This window comes from Notechis scutatus, chromosome Z (genome assembly GCF_049901735.1).
Source record: "Notechis scutatus isolate UNSWTSFEM ecotype Mainland chromosome Z, rNotScu1.2, whole genome shotgun sequence".
NCBI lineage: Eukaryota > Metazoa > Chordata > Lepidosauria > Squamata > Elapidae > Notechis > Notechis scutatus.
The window spans coordinates 49,390,070-49,408,301 of NC_142025.1; the positions used below are offsets into that span (position 1 = coordinate 49,390,070).

The 18,232-nt window shown below is 35.9% G+C and overlaps 1 protein-coding gene across 2 annotated transcripts in view; it reads left to right on the forward strand.

The window, feature by feature from the left end:
- Nucleotides 1-18,232, forward strand: part of ITGA8 (integrin subunit alpha 8) — a 169,893-nt gene that overhangs the window by 102,871 nt on the left and 48,790 nt on the right. For both annotated transcript variants that reach the window (XM_026681384.2, XM_087946773.1), the window contains 5 exons: nt 1,386-1,465; nt 9,931-10,011; nt 11,603-11,708; nt 14,722-14,880; nt 15,024-15,146. In XM_026681384.2, the coding sequence (XP_026537169.1) occupies nt 1,386-1,465; nt 9,931-10,011; nt 11,603-11,708; nt 14,722-14,880; nt 15,024-15,146 (549 nt within the window). The remainder of the gene's footprint in view (nt 1-1,385; nt 1,466-9,930; nt 10,012-11,602; nt 11,709-14,721; nt 14,881-15,023; nt 15,147-18,232) is intronic.

The following is an 18,232-nucleotide window of genomic DNA, read 5'->3' on the forward strand; positions in this document are numbered from 1 at the left end:
GGAAATTGCACCAGCTGGAACTCTGAGGACTGGTCATAACCACCACTCATTTAGCCCTTCCCTAACTTTGAACAGTCACTGAAGGAATGGACATATTAGAGGACAATCTGTTAAAATATTTATGAAGTTACATTGCACAAAAACATCCTTAGAGCTTCCTTCCGTTTTCCCTTCCCTCCTTCTTGTCTTCCTTCCTTTCTTTCTTCCTTCCTCTCTCCTTCTTTCCTTCCTTTTCTTCCGAAAAACTTTTCTATTTTAAACAGATAAAATCTGTTGACCTTTGTGGAGTTTTATTGTTGGCATATGTGAACCTCATTTGCCCATTATTGCTAGCAGTGTCAAGGACTAAAAACCTTCATTAAAGCCCATTGCCACCCAGAGGCACCATCTGCTGCTCATTAACACATACATAAATTTTATGTTTAAATAAAGCATTACAATAAGGCTAATGTAAAGAGGCTTTCATAGATCACTTGAACTGTGGTACGTATTTGCTCCAGTGGATCTCAGGGAACCAGAAAAAATTACATTCGGCTGCCAGAAGTAGATACTATAAATACGCTATTAAGCCTGCAAGAATTGGGCAGTGCAGATATTGTTTTTTTTATGCTGTGTTTATTTAGTCGAATGAATTTTTCGTAAACTATCAGACAGCCAAACTCTCTGGGAAGATAATAATAAAATCTAAAAAAAAATACAATATTCATTTCATGGATTTAGGATACCCAGCTTCTTTCAGGACTCTTGTCATTGAAAAATTTTGAGGAATACCACACAGCCAGGAAATTGCTGCCTATATATTCCCTGGTACATTATCTATTTGCGGTATTCATAAGATCCGTATGTATGCATGTATGTATGTATGTATGTATGAATAAATAATAAATAAATAAATTTTATTTAATAGTTAGCAATCTCACAAAATCATCAAAATTCACAAAACGTTGATGTTCCTACCTGAGATAGAAACAAACTTGTGAGTAATACTTAAAATCCCATTAGTTTTCAAGGCAACATGACCATAATCTTGTACATTTCAGTAATTATTACAAACACACATATATTTCTAGTTGTATACATTGAACCTTAAGGTCAATACACTAATAAAAAGAGAATAGACAGACAAGATGTCAATTGTTTTACTGCTTTGGGAAGGACGGAAGTAAAAACTCTAGTTTCTTTTTAAAATTAGTAAATATTGTATGTAAGACAGAAGTGGGTAGTACTATACATATATCTGTAGAATTAATTGCCCCCTTTTTGTAAATTGTTTGCTAAAAAGGAACTAACTAACTGCCTTCACGCAAGGCAACTTCTGTATAATATTACTTTATAAACATAATTTATTCATATGTTCAGAGTTTTAACATAATTTCACTTAATAGTTTTCTGCAGGGATCAGATTTACTGTTCAGCATTTTGAAAATCCTGAACAGAGCATTGAATTCAAGCTCCAAGTGCGAAGGTAAGAATATACATATAATGAAAAAAATTCTTTATTATGGTCTTTGATCAGCTTTACAAATATATTGCTAGAGCAAACATATTACTAAGAAATTATCATAAAACAATAGAACAATATATCTAAGTCAAAGTTTTGTGCAGTTATCTGCCTTGGTAAAGATATTTGGTCCTTAAGAATAATTAACATTATCTTTGTTTATATGATTCTCAAATTTTGAAATAATTGGGGAGAACAAAGTACATTTTTAGATATTATATACCGAACACCAAAAGAAATCATAGGCAAAATGTTCTACCTCTCTTGAACAACAAGGGCAAAGTCTGTGATGATAATGACTCTCCTGAAATCTACCCAAAAATAATGCCAAACAAAACAGATTAAAATATGTATATATGTACATTTATTTATTTGATTTGTCACTCACAAGATAATAGGCATAAGTATAAACATAATTATGAATACATAAAATGGATACATATAAGAAAAAAAAAACCAATAGGACAGGGGTGGTAGGCACTTGGTGCGCTTATGCACGCCCCCTACAGACCTGTTAGGAAAGGGGTGAGGTCAATAGTAGACAGTCTAAGGTTAAAGTTTTTGGGGTTTGGGGAACAAATCACAGAGTCAGGTAGAGTATTCCAAACATTGACCACTCTGTTGCTGAAGTCGTATTTCCTGCAATCAAGTTTGGTGCAGTTAACCTTGAGTTTGAATCTATTGTGTGCTCTTGTATTGTTATGGTTGAAGCTGAAGTATTCATTGACAGGTAGGATATTGCAGTGTATGATTTTATATACAATACTTAGATCGGACCGAAGGCGGCATATTTCTAGGTTTTCTAGGTCTAGAATTTCAAGTCTGGTGGCATAAGGTATTCTGCAATGAGTAGAGGAGTGGAGAACTCTCCTTGTGAAATATTTCTGGACATTCTCAACTGTGTTAATGTTAGATATATAATGTGGGTTCCAGACTGATGAGCTAGTATTGGTCTAGCAAATGTTTTGTATGCTCTAGTTAGTAGTGTGATATTACCAGAGAAAAAGCTACCTAGGATTGGGTTAACAACTCTTAATGCCTTTTTGGCTATGTAGTTACAGATCATTAGAGATTGTTAGGGTTTGGGAATTAACCCCTAGCAGAGTATTGCAGCAGTAGTCAAGCCAGGCAACCAAAGGAGAGCGGAAGGGCCCCAGAGTATACACACACTGAACACAAACACTGTTTTTAGTTTAAATAGTTTTTAATCCAGTTAGAGTTTAAGCATTGTCATTCAGTCCATTAAGTCATTCACAGTATTTCCATCCAGTAAGACTCACTAGTATAGTCCAAGTTAAGAGTCCTTGCAATATCTTTATCAGCCGATAAAGATATCTTCTCCTCCTCCGGTTTCACTCTCCAGAGAAACAAACGCTGGATATTCAGCAAACAGTAGCAAACAAAAACAGTTCAGTTACAGGCACTCACAGTCAGTAATCTCAGTTAGTCGCAGCAGCACACAGTTACAGTAGCACACAGTTACAGCCAGCTCACAGTTAGTCGCAGCAGCACACAGTTACAGCCAGCGACAGTTACAGTCAGCTTCTAATGCTTCCTTATATTGTAACTTCTAACCGCACCCTTAATCGGCTAATTGCCTGCTGCATTGTGCTTAAAGTGATAAGCACTTAAACCATGATATCTAAGTTTTATATATTTATTCACCCAAACCATATTTGGTATCAATGTTATACCTAACATACTCCCCTTTTGGGTGAAATAAATATATAATACCTTTACAATCTAACCCCATATTTTTCACAACTCTCCTGGTGCTTACTGGCACCTTGGGCTTTAGTAAAATTATCAGCTAAATTGTCCTCCGACATACAGTACTCTAGCTGAATCATCTTACTTCTTACAGATTGTCTCACATTTAGGTATCTTAGATCTGTATGCTTGCTCCTTGTTTTTACTCCAATATTTGTGGCCATTTGAATTGCTGCCTGATTATCTTCATGTATAATTATAGGATAATCTACAGTTATACCTATATCAATTAACATTTGTTTATACATTATTAACTCTGTACATAACAATGATAAACAGGAGAATTCTGCCTCCATAGTAGACAAACTTATATGCTGTTGTCTTATTGACTTCCAGCCTATTAATGTATTACCCAGCATTATGGCTGTTCCTGAAGTCGACTTTCTAGTGTCTCTTTCTGATGCAAAGCTAGCATCTGCATAAGCACTCAAAATTAAATCACCCTTTGGTTCTAAATACAATGAATAATTCATTGTCTTTTAAGATATCTTAATATCCTCTTAGCTGCATTCCAGTGTCTTTCACATGGTGCAGAATTGAATCTAGCCAACTGATTCACGCAGTACGATATATCTGGTCTAGACCAATTACTAATATAACTCAAACTACCAATTAAAGATTGATAAATCACCTTATCAAACTCCGGGCTTTGTACATCAGTGTTGCTAAACTCCTGACTCATTGGAGTCTTAGCTCGCTTACAAAGCTCCATCTTGTAATCTTTTAGTAATTTGCTTATCTTATCTTCCTGAGATATCTTAAAACCTTTCCGTGTTTTCTTTATATTCAAACCGAGATACTTCTTTATCTCCCTAATTGCTTGATCTTTATTCTCTTTCCTAATGATGTTATTATTTTATTTGCTTCATCATTAGTTTCAGTTATCAATGCAATATCATCTGTGAATAGTAATAATAATGATACTTTCCCATTTGTCTCCCTCTTAAACAGACATGGATCGGCTAAACCAGCTTTAAATCCTATATTGTCTAGTACCTTTACAATATACTGGTTCCATTCATAGCCTGATTGTTTTAGACCATAGAGACTTTTCTTTAACAACCAACAATCATTATTATCCTTATTTTCACTTTTAATACCAACAGGTTTTTTCATATAAATAATATGTTTTAATGGGGCGTGTAAGTAAGCAGTTTCCACATCTAGATGGTTAACTATATAGTTTTTACTAGCTGCCCACACTAAAGCTGCCCTCAAGGTTGCTGCCTTAAGACTAGGTGCAAACACCTCATCATAGTCATTAGCATTCTGCTTAAAACCTTGAGCTACTAACCTTGCCTTATGGATTAAATTACCATCTTTATCTATTTTTACCTTAAATATCCATTTGCAGCCAATGGATTTCTTTCCTACAGGTAATTTGGCATTTTCATACACCTTCATATCACTTAATGAATTCAGTTCCTTATTCATTGCTGCATACCATCTTTCTTTTTCCTTATTAGGATACTTTTTAATTTCTTCTACAGAATTAGGAACTTGATTAATCTGGCACACTGTGTTAGCCTGGTACCTATCAGGCGGTCTAGATACACGTGTAGTTCTTCTGGGAATTACAGGGCTTACAGGAGGACTTTGTTGAACTACTACCTGTTCATCTTCCTCATCCTGTTCAGCTATTGAATCTGTTTCTTCCTTTATGGGCACTATTTCATCCTGTATTTTTCTCTTTACTTTATTTTTTAAAGTTACAGGGATAACTAATGGGATTTCTATAGGATTCAATAATTACATCTTTATTGGCATCCTGTTCTAATTTCTCCCATCCTTCATGTTCTAGAAATTGGGCACTAGCACTACATAACACTTTAGATGTGCCTTTCTCCCAAAATCTATATGCCCTATGGTTTGCCTGATAACCAACAAAGAAAATCTTTTAGCTCTATGTTGCCCTTTTTTCCTGAGTTGTGCAGGAATATGCACCCATGCTGGTGCACCAAATGTGTGCAGGTAACTTAGATCAGGTTTCCTGCCATGCCATCTGGTAAATGGTATTTCACCTGTTGTTGTATTAACAACGTTGTTCAATATGTTATTAGCACACATTGTAGCCTCCCCCACAAAGAATCAGGTAACCCAGAATCATTTAACATTGTTCTAACCATTGCCTGTAGTGTTTGGCCTCTTCTTTCAATAAAAGCGTTATGTTCTGGCCTGTATGGAGCAGACTTCTTATGCTCTATTCCAGCTACCTTAAGTCTGTTCTGGAATTTGTTATTAATAAATTCCGTACCATTATCTGTCACCAGGGTTATCAGTTGCCGTTTAGACTTTCTTTCAGCAAACCTAAGCCAATTGAAAAAATGTTGATATGTTTCAGTTTTGCTTTTCATTAAATAGCAAAACCCATATCTAGAATAATGGTCCATAATGCTCAGTATATATCTAGCACCTCCCATACTGGGTTTCTTTGGACCTATTATGTCTGCAAATACTACTTCTAAAGGTTCTTTTGTTTTGAAACCATTTAGCCTATTTGCAGGCAATACCTTGCTCTTATCTTCACAGCAAACATTACAACGCAAATATTTATCACAAGGTTTTAACCTTATTCCTTCAGATAACTCAACTGTATGTTTTAGCATTTTAAAATTTACATGCCCCAAACGCCTATGCAATAAATGGATACATTCATCATGAGGCTTTATATTATTAAATACAGTCTGAACCTCCCCTTTCTTACTATTATCTAATACATATAATGTTCCATTTAAAGCTGCAGTTACCCTTTTGTTATCTTTTTCAATTATGCAATTATTATCTTTAAAAGTAATTACATAACCTAATTTATCTAATACCCTTACTGAAAGCAAATTAAACTTTAGTTGCGGTACATACAACATTTTTATATCCTGGTTTATGTACGGACAACGTGCAAAACCTTGACCTTTCGCTTTCAGGTTCCAGCCATTGGCAAGTGATATATGTTGAGAACTTGTAGACATTTTTATAAATTTTGTCTTATCTCTTGTGATGCAGTGGGATGCGCCACTGTCAACCACCCATAAATTATTCTTCACATCAGAGTTGCTAAACGTGGCTAGTTCAAATGCTTTCTTTTGCTTTTTTACATTCTGGCCTTTTCTCTTTTTACAGAATCTTGCCAAATGTCCTCTGCCTCCACAATTAAAAACACTTTTTAATTGTGTATGCCGTTGAAGATAAATTCTATTCTTCCAGGTGCTTTACTTTGCTTTGCTGGTTTCTTTCAAACTTTGAAGATAATTTCTCTTCTTTCTTATCTTCTCTCAGCTCATCACGCCACGCCTTCTTCTGGCTTCTTCTAGTAGCCTGCCTGTAATCTCGGTTAATGAGAGGCTTTCTTTGGCAATACCTCTAACGAAGTCACATAGTCATCATAGCTTTGATCTAATGAAGATAATATTATGTAGACTTGTTGCAGTTCATTAAATATAAGCTCTTTTTCTTGCAATTCTTGAAAAATGCTCTTCATACAGTTTAAATGAACTAACATATCTCCATTCCTCTGAAGATGCGTTCGAAAAAGCTTCCGTGTAAGATTTATATGTGCTCCTACACTGTCCCGAACATAAATCTTCCTGAGGTTCTCCCAGCAGTTTGCAGCATTTTCTTCTCCACGAATATGGACAAGCTGCTGATCATAGAGAGTCAGTCCTATGATGCATAAAGCCTGCTCATTCTTCAGTTTAAAGTCTTGTAACTTTTCTTTATCATCATCATCAGCAGGATCCCATCTACTCACATCTGGTGGGTTTGCTATAATGTCCCACAAACCTTCTCTGCGTAGAAGTAAACTACATTTCATTGACCATGAAACATAGTTTGTTCCATCCAGCCTGGATATCATGGACAGTTGTGACAAATTTACTTGTGCCATTACTCTTCAGATATTTTGACTATTTTAAACTAATTAAAACAGTTTGTTTTTTACAGTAATGTGCAACTCACACCAACTCTCTCTGCTATATCCTGGTTAGTTAGACTATGCTGCTGGGCTCATAACCAATGTTAGGGTTTGGGAATTAACCCCTAGCAGAGTATTGCAGCAGTAGTCAAGCCAGGCAACCAAAGGAGAGCGGAAGGGCCCCAGAGTATACACACACTGAACACAAACACTGTTTTTAGTTTAAATAGTTTTTAATCCAGTTAGAGTTTAAGCATTGTCATTCAGTCCATTAAGTCATTCACAGTATTTCCATCCAGTAAGACTCACTAGTATAGTCCAAGTTAAGAGTCCTTGCAATATCTTTATCAGCCGATAAAGATATCTTCTCCTCCTCCGGTTTCACTCTCCAGAGAAACAAACGCTGGATATTCAGCAAACAGTAGCAAACAAAAACAGTTCAGTTACAGGCACTCACAGTCAGTAATCTCAGTTAGTCGCAGCAGCACACAGTTACAGTAGCACACAGTTACAGCCAGCTCACAGTTAGTCGCAGCAGCACACAGTTACAGCCAGCGACAGTTACAGTCAGCTTCTAATGCTTCCTTATATTGTAACTTCTAACCGCACCCTTAATCGGCTAATTGCCTGCTGCATTGTGCTTAAAGTGATAAGCACTTAAACCATGATATCTAAGTTTTATATATTTATTCACCCAAACCATATTTGGTATCAATGTTATACCTAACAGAGATGAGTACTCCAAGGTCCTTGACAGAGTTTGGATCATCAACAAGGTCTTGACTATTCAGCTTGTATTTTATTTTCTGATTTTTTTTTTGCCAATATGTAAGACAAAGCATTTATTTGTTGAGATTTGAAGTTGCCATTTGTTTGACCATTCTGATACATAGTCGAGGTCTTTTTGGAGGGTAGCAGTATTGTCGGTGGTGTTGAATAGCTTCACATCATCAGCGAAGAGAATGCAGTTGCTCTTAATATGATCACAGAGATCATTTATGTAGAGTATGAAGAGAGTTGGTCCTAGAACACTGCCTTGGGGGACACCACTGTTGACAGAATTTGATTTTGATTTTTTTGGCCATTTGTTGTATGTTTGACAGGAATGCTTCTATCCAGTTATGCAGGTGTCCAGAGATACCATAAGATTTTAATTTTAGGAGTAGTTTGTCATGTACCACTGAATCAAAGCCTTTACAGAAGTCTATGTAGATTGTGTCAATTGCTTTGCCCTGATCGAGTTGTGTAGTCCATATGTTTTTGCGGTGTAAGAGTTGCAGATTACAGGATAATTTTTTTCTGAAACCAAATTGTTTATTAGAGAGTAGGTTGTTTGTTTCTAAGTGGAGGATAATGGATTGATTAATAATTGATTCCTTGACTGTACAGGTGACGCAGCATAAAGAGATTGGTCTGTAATTTTCAACAAGGCTGCGGTCTCCCTTTTTGAGGATGGGGGTGACAGTGGCTTGTGACCATAATTTTGGCAAGGAGTTGGTCCTGAAAGATTTTTCAAAGATTATGCTTAGAGTTTCGGCTATGGCAGTGGATAGTTTTTTTAAGAAGTAGGCACATATTCCGTCCGGTCCAATAGATAGAGATGGTTTTAGATTGCACAATGCTTTTTCAACATTGTCTTCTGTAAAATCGATATGTATTAGATCATTGTAGTTGTCTGTGGTTCAACTAGAAATACTGGTCATGATCCATTGCTGTTTACAAATACTGAGCCAAAGAATGTGTTAAAGAGGTTGGCTTTAATGGTGTCGTCGTTGCAGTCTTTACCATTATGTCCTTTCAGGGGTGGGATGGGCCTTGAGTCTTTTAGTTTGTTGTTTACAAAATTGTAGAAAGTGCGGGTGGAATTGGTGCATAGAAGGTTTTATTCTTGTTTAATGTGATAATTGATGCATTCAGTCTTTATCTGGTGGCATAAATTTTTGTATCAGCTTTTGAAGTTGGCAATGTGACCAGAATTGTTTTTCCGCCAAAGTAATCTCTTTAAATAAATTTAAATAATCAATCTTGTTACATCTCTGTATCCTGGAAATCCTGGTTGTCTGAAGGTCATCTCTATCTACTCCACAATATAACAAATAGAGAATGAATTATGGATGTTCAGTCCAAGACATTTGAAGAGAATGAGGGTATCTGTTCTTGATCTATACCAGCATTTCTTAAAATGTGGTCTGAGGAACTGGGGGGAAGGGGTTACCACAAGATACTCTTAGGGATCAAACAAAATCACAATTATTTGAAAGATATTAAATATATTTGCAAATATTTAAAACAATATCATTCTTCTCATTTTTTTTAAATTTGCTAAAAATATAGTTTTCATGAAATTAAACTACAGTATATTAATATGTAATAGATGTAATGTTGTTATTTTATTTGATTTAGTACATGAATATTCTACAAATGTATCAGTTTTAATGTTTAATACAGAACATTGTATGTATAATTCATGCAAGCATAAACTCTTTTGGGATTCTTCTTAATTTTTCAAAGTGGGGAAAGAATTCTACAAGCATAAGCTTTAAGAAATGCTGTACTGTACAGTACTGTACTTTAATGTACTGATGCCTAATTTGTCTATTTTACTTTGACGAAGGACATATTTGGAAGGTCTACCCATCTAGAGTGTCTGGTGGAAAAAGCATTGTATTCCTTGATCATTGTAGATTTGAATTAAAATGTTTTAGATCCACATATTTGAAACATAATTAAACTTTACCCTAATTTATTTTAGTTCCAACAAAGTTAATCCCAACAGTAATTTGGTTAAACTTAAGATTGACATCAGTGCAATAGCTCATGTACAGATCAGAGGGTAAGTATATTTATTTTGAATCAAATATAAAGTAATCATAATTTTTAAATTTATTGTAATTGTGTATTACAGTACTTAGACATTTGTAATTATTGATTCCCAACATGATAAGTCTTAAAAGATAGTTCTTTTCAGAAGGTCTGTTGGTTGCCTAATCGATCAAAACAATTCTTACACATTGGTTGTTGCTATATGCATGGCCAGATTGTATATTTGCCAACTGGTATATAAACTTAACTGTAAGTGGCAGCCATGTGAGAGTGATGGAAAAAGATGAATCCATGCCAAATGGTTTTTTAAGTAATCACATAATATGATAAAACTATTACTATCAGTTTAACAGCTAATTCAGTCCTTGGCAACTCTGCATGTTTGTGTGTCTGTGTCTCTGTGTCTGTGGGTATAAAATTATGATATCCTGTGCCATTCTATTCAGTCTTATTCATATATCAGTCTTTTGTCACAATAAATTAGATTTAATTTTACAGTTAGAGGGGAAAATAGCCAAAGTTCCTTTAGGCTACCCAAGAAGTTTTGCTCATGTAGCAGGATTGTGTTAGGACATGATATTCACAATGTTTTTGAATTTTTTTTAAAGAGTACAACACAGCAAACTTATCTTCAAAAACATATGGCCAAGGTTCAACTTGGGACACGAAAATATTCTTAACTTTATTATTATAAAACAATTTCTTTCAATGTGTGACTATTCTGACATGTAAATTAAATATTTAAAGCTAATCACCTGATCCATAGAAAAATGCTGCTGATAGAATAAAAAAATTATATATATCTTTAATATTCTATAAGTGAACACAGTGGACAGTAGCTGTGTATTTCTTGAAAGAATATCCTGCATTGCTCATATCATGTATAATGAAGGCATTTTTTAAAATTTCCTAAGGAATATTCAAGGGAAATTTCCAGGAGCATTTATACACATCCAGTTAAGAAAACATCCCTTCTTGAAACATTTTGGGGGGTGTTTTTGTTGCCTATTACAAAACAATTTCTTTAAAACATCAAGAATTGATTATTGGCATCTATTTAAGTGACTGTATTTTTTTTAGTAATCTAGTAATTTATTTTGGCATTAAAGGTTAAACTGTACATGAGAGATTCCATATGAATGCATATGTATATGATGTTGAAATTGTAGCCTTTGGGGAAATTGTAATTAGTATCAGAAATATCCACAAAAAGGTCAAAAATTCAAAATGATTATTATAACAATGCAATTGAAGGCCTCTCCATTTTTGGCATGTTGTGCATGAATCCATATAAAAATTATTGAGTCTTTAATCATACAGTTGTGCTACCATATTGCAGATATGCTTAATTAATGTCATAGCTGCCTTAAGCCTGAAGAGCTGTATCATGAGCATCTCTGTTAATACTGCAGCACACCTAAAGATGTCTTTCTTTCTAAAAAAACTACCTGGGCTTTATCTTTAAGGAAATACTTATGAATGATTTATATAAATGAATCAATGGAGGATCAGCTATCATTTAGTATTCTACTTCTGCATTCGATTCTTCTTTTGTTAAGCAACAAGTGATGTCATGTGATTTTATTTATGAACTGTTTCAGAGTCTCTCACCCTCCACAAATTGTGTTGCCAATTCATAACTGGAAACCAAAAGATGAACCTATCAAAGAAGATGAGATTGGACCTTTAGTGGAACACATATATGAGGTTAGAAACAAACAAACAAATAAATATAAAAGCTTTCTAATAAGAAACTGCATATTTTATGCATAATACACAAAATGAAGTTTATTGGCAACCGAGAAAGTATTCTTGCCATGCTTAATTTACTTACTCTGTTTCTGCTGATCCTGTTCTAGACAGCATGGCCAATTGTGAAGTTTGTTGTGAATTTCAAAGATTTTTGGAAGGTTACAGAATCTCCACTATAGTCTACCACAAATCTCTGGATATGCTGATTACCGAATCTTGCTTTAGGCAGTACTGGCTGCCTGAGCCAATTAAGAATTCTATTTATTCTTCAACATCTAGAAATATTTCATCAGAATTCACAGTTGAGTGCAGCTTTATTGTCTCTTTGGGTTCCTAATTGAGTGTGGCCATGTTTGGGGAAGAAGCATAGTGAGAAATGAAGAAGACCTATCCATGACTATATTCAGTTGGCATGCATGAATGGAGCAAGAGCTTCATTGGATCTGTGACCACTGATTTATGGCTAAGTATACCTATTATTCTAAATTGCAGAGCTACATTAGAAAAGCAAAGCTGTGATTGTCTATTTGAGGTTCGTTCCCTCTCTCCCCTTCCTCTCCCTCTCCTTCTCCCTCTCCCTCTCCCTCTCTCTCTCTCCCTCCCTTCCTCTCTCTCTGTCCCTCCCTCCCTCCCCCCTCTGTCTCCTCTCTCCTCTTTCTTCTCTCCCCCCCTCTCTCCCTCACTCTCCCCCTTCTAAAATTTTGTTCTGAAACAAGTACTCCAACAATCTTTCTGAATCATTATCATATCAGTATTCGGCATTCCTTAATCTTTGATTATGTATCCTTAATTAGGGAAACATAATAAATCTCAATAGCCATTCCTTTTGTATTATTAAGATTCTGGGACATGAAGAAAAGTGATGTTTCCTAAAATTTAATTCATGTCCTTATCCCAGAAACTAGGTATATTAGATAAATCAAATAATCTACATTAATTAAGCTAAATTACAATAAAGTACAAATTAAAAGTCAATTAGAAACCACATCATGAAATGAATGTCAACTTTTAATAAATGTTAATATATACTATTATCATTCAATTTCAAAGGATTACTCAAATGAACACTATGGAGGAAGTGAAATATAATGAATACATAATCTTCTTGAAATTTGATGGATAACTAAATTTGAGAGGGAAACAGGATGTTTCACATATGGTTTTATTTACAAATCAGTAGGCAGGACAGGATGGGCAATCTCAGAGGGAACTATGGATAACAAAATATAAACAAAATTATAAATTGAAATCTTACAAGGCAAGCACTGTTTATGTCGGATATTGAGCTTACTGAATGTTATTGATAATTGGAGTTTAATATGCTATCACTAGTTTAGCACATTCGTGTATTAAAAGCATACATCATATTTTTAGGCTATGCTCCCAAAGCCCCTTGTTATAGTACTATAATATGTCAGTATTACTTTGAGTAAACTGAAAACATTATAGCTGAAATGGTAATATTTGAAGTGGGGGAGGGGGTGCAGAGTTGAGAACATTTGGAAAAGAATGATTAAACTGACATATTAAAATATTTGTTTTACTATTGACCAGAATAACATCTCTGCTTTAGGAACATATCTTTAAAGAGACAATTTTAGTTGTAATGTTTGGAAAAGATATTGTGCTCCCAATTATTCCTTGCACATAATTATCAGAATTCCAAGAATACCTGTAACAAATGAGTAATAATTGATTACAAGTAGTCCTTACTTATAAACTGCTCATTTAGAGTTAAAGTTATGACAGTACTGAAAAAGGTGATTATGACCAGTTCTCAAAGTTGCAGTCTTTGCATCCTTCATATAGTTACATTTATTTTTTAAAGAACCCATTTGTTTTCATCAGGGGTGGGATTCAAAAATCCCAGCAACTGGTTCGCTACCTGGTTGCTTGGTGGGTGTGGCCATGGTGGGCGTGGCCTACTGGAACTTCCAGAAGGGCCATTTTTCACCTTCCCCGGGGTCCAGAGGCTTCCGTCAGGCCTCTGGGAAGGCAAAAATGGCCCCCTTCAAGCTCCAGAGGCCCACCGGAAGCCAGAAACAGGCCTGTTTCCGGACTTTCAGTTTGGCCTGTTTTTTGTCCTCCCAGAGCCTTCATGCAGACCCTGCACTTATCTGCATCCAAAACAGGCCACGTGGATACTCCTGGGAGGGGAGGGGCAGGGTGGACGGGGCCAGTCGGTCAGTTCAACTACCGGTTCGGTGAGCCAAATGTAAATTTAACATCCAGTTCGTCCGAACCTGTCCTAACCGGTAGAATCCTACGCCTGGCTTTCAATGACTCTAAGCAGCTTCTTTAAAAAACCCAACAACAAAACCATGATAAAAAGATTAAAAACAGTACCTCCTGGAGACAAAAAGCAATAAAACAAATTATTTGATGGGCTCCATCCCACTCTGGGTTCCCAAGGCCTATTGGCAAAACCAGATCTTCAGGTCTTTGCAAATGTCTGTCTAACGTCCATAGGGATGATGTTCCAAAGGGAGGGATCTAGAGAAGACCCTTCTCCTGGTTCCCCCCCAGATATATCTCCTTAGGAGAAGGGATCTGCAACATTCCCTGCCTCCCCAATCTGGGGAGGATGGGTGTAATAAGGAAGAGATAACCTTGTCCCAAGCTATATAGGGTATTAAAGCTGACAACCAGCACCGATTTGCACACAGAAGCAAACTGGAAGCCAATGCAGCTCCCATAGGAGAGTGACATATGTGCAGGCCTAGGTCTGTACAATACCACACACATGCCGCTGTATTTTGAACCATCATCTGGATGCTTTTCAAGAGCAGTCCCACGTAGATCTAATTAGGTCTTCAGTTTGCACCATGATGGGGAATTTTTCATAAGTTTGGCTCAAGAGGTATTGACAGGATTGGAGTAGTGAAGTAGGAATAATGTTTTAAAAATCCATAATGATGTGAATAAATTTTTTACTAAATATTTTTATTATTATTATTAATTCAAACAGTTGCACAACATTGGGCCAAGTGCCATCAATGATACAGTCCTGTATGTGGAATGGCCAGTATTGAGCAAAACAGAATTCCTTCTTTACATCCTTCACATTCAGACACATGGACCTCTGAAGTGTCAAACAAGTTCTGCAATTAACAGTTTGGAAGTAAAGGTAAAAGAGTCTTGATTCTTCTGTTCACTGAAAGTTTGCTTTTTTAGACTTTCAGAAATTTGATAATGCTAGTAAGTTAATTCTATAATTATGTATAAGTATTTTCATCTAGGCTATTTAAAGCTCATTTCTCTTTTTTATAGTTTACTGTCCCAGAAGACACACCAGAGCTTGCTGCTTTTTTACGCAATTCCTCCATCCCTCACTCTGTTGGACGGAGGGAAGCCAAATTGGTGGAGTATCAAAAAAACTCTGCAAAAATTCTGGTGAGATAATTAGATATTTTTGTGCTATATATTCAAGGATCCTCATTTTACATGATCACGGAAGAACTTTTTATAGCTTGTTTTGTGGAGAAGAAATATTCATAACACTCCCATTCTCCTTAAATATTAGTTTAGTGTGCTCAGGCATGTAACATCATCACTTAGGGAACCATTTATAGTTAACTAGTAGACAACAACTCTCAGTTCAAACTACAAATATAAAATTAGCTGTATCAAGACTCGACATAATAAGAGGTTATTTTTTAATTCCATATGCAATTTTACTTTTGAGTCATAATGATGTCTAAAAATACTTTTTGTTATGTACAAGAAAATATCCTATCTATGAAATCAGGTGGTTTTCTCTGTTCTTTCTAGATGTAACATTCTCCATCTTGTTAGAGAAATAAAGACATAATAGCTGGGAAAAAGAGACAGAATGAAACATATAATCTGCTATTTACTTTTTATTTTATTGATTCTTTCTATTTTAATTCAAATCTATATTTGGATTTATTTTATAATATATTTTATGCATATTGAAACACTGGCATTGGTTGGTTTTTTTTTAAAGACCTGCAAATTCTATTTATTTATTTATTTATTTATTTAATTTATTTATATTGCCACCTATTCGCCCATGGTGATTCGAGGCAGCTTACAGAATGTAAAACCATATTTAAAATAAAAAAGGGTCAAATAAATTAATAAAGTACAATAGAACAAAATCTGGAAAAAAATAAGTAAAAAATCACCAACTCCCACCCCCAACAATAGCAGATCACAAGAGCCATTTGATTGACTCCATCCCACTCTGGGTTCCCCAGGCCCGCTGGCAGAACCAGGTCTTCAGTGCCTTCTGGAAGAGTATTAGAGAGGGGGCCATTCTAATCTCTAAAGGAATGATGTTTCATAGAGAGGGAGACACCATGGAGAAGGCCCTTCTGGGTCCCACCAGGTGTATCTCCCTCAGGGATGGGACCCGCAGCATTCCCTTCCTCCTCACTTTAATGGGTCAACATTCCCTCAGATAACCTGGTGCCAAGCCATGAAGGGCTTTAAAGGTGACAACCAGCACCTTGAATTGCACCTGGAAGCAAATCGGCAACCAGTGCAGTTCCCACAGGAGAGATGAAACATGTGTACACCGGAGTCTGCACAAAACTGTGCGGGCCACTGTATTTTGCACCAACTGGAGCTTCTGGATGTTCTTCAAGGGCAGCCCAATGTAGAGTGTGTTGCAATAATCAAGACAGGAAGTGTTAGGGTTTGAGTAGGGACCGTTGGTCCAGGAAATGACATAACTGATGCACAACCCGCAGTTGCGCAAAGGGCCTCCTGACCATGACCGCCACCTGCACTTTAAGCAGGAGTCATGAGTCCAGGAAAACCCCTAGATTACACACAGGGTCTGTTTGGGGTAGTACCACCCCATCCAAGACCAAAGATGGCAATTCTCCCTGAGCCAACAAACCCCAAATCCAGAGCCACTCGGTCTTGCAAGGGTTTAGTTTGTTCCCCATCCAGCCCCTAACAGTCTCCAGGCACTGAGAGGGAGGACACAGCAACACTTAACAATTACCAATTAACAGGTAATTCTCATTCTTCATTTCTTTTCCTGATTATCAAGGCTAAGCAAATATAAATTTTAAATTCTGGGAAGGCTATCTATGAAACAATTATTGCTAACTCATAGACAGTCTATTCAACCATAGTGCTTCAAGGGGTTGTTATTTTTTTTGATAATAACGAACATATAAACTACCAACACAAATTGAACAAATGGCTGTCTCAGTTGTTAACATTTGTATACAAATAACGTGGGGAAGAAGAACCTGCAATGTTGTAGTAAAAATAACAATGTAGGTTTTCCAATAGTTTGATTAAAGTGGATGGGATTTAGACAGGTAGCATTTCACAATCTAGATTTTTCTCAACTTCTATTTTAAATACAAGCTGGAGGGGAAGGGGAAAACAGGTTATGATTTATCATCTGTGTCACTATTTACAGATCTTAGCACTAAGAGACCATCCCCCGTGTATATTTATAGTGTGGTGCTACCACATAATCTTGCACAAGGAATGTTCCACATGCATTTACAGCAAACAAAGATTACATCAAATCCCACCAGTGCATGGTTAGAATTTTTAGCTGCTTGTTGTGAGCAACAAGTCTTGCTTTAGCATAGTAAACATGTTTGGCTCATTTTCTTCCTTTTTAAAATTTCTGAACAGTATGTCAAACTATTTTTCAAACTTCCTCTTTCAAAAACAAGTGGCTCACTCTTTGGAAAGTGCATCCTATTCAAAAAATGGGGGAAAGTCCAAACTATCCTGTGAGTCTAGAAAAGTCCAGGTAATCCTCAACTTCAAACCATTTCTTTAGCAACTGTTCAAAGTTACAGTGGCACTTTAAAAAGTTACTTATGATCAGTTCTCACACTTACAACTATGGCAGATTCTCATGGTCAAAAAGAACAAAATTTGAGTGCTTGACAACTGGAGGTATTTAAACAATCATTGGAACTTTTGAACAAGTTAATGGTGGAGGCCAGATTCATTTAACGACACAATTCATTTAACAACTGCAGTGATTTACTTAACAATTGTGGAAAAAAGTTTATAAAATGGGGTTTGAATCAATTAACAACTGCCTTGCTTAGCAATGGAAATGTTGAGTCCAATTGTGGTCGTAAGTCAAAAAATACCTGTAAAATGAGGAGGGTTTTTTGAATCCTGACTTGTAGGTCTGTTCAATTGCTAAAAAGTTCACAACAAAATAGTCTTTCAAGCTAAGTTTTATGCATCTGTTTTTTGTTTTATTTTCGAAGTATCTGACTTAGCCTTTAATTATGAAGCTCTTTTTTTGATCTGGTACAACTGTGAATAGAAAGACATGTCTTCATTGCTCCTACATTACAGAGAATAAACACTTTGGCTAGATTAAAGAGTGATTAAATAAGAAAAGCTAAACAAATACTTCCTCTAAAATATTGCCTTTCAGTAAGTTCTGTATAATCAGTTTCCTGTTGAGGAAGTGGACTGGAGTTTAACAAAAAAAAAAGAAAACACAATCATTCATTCAG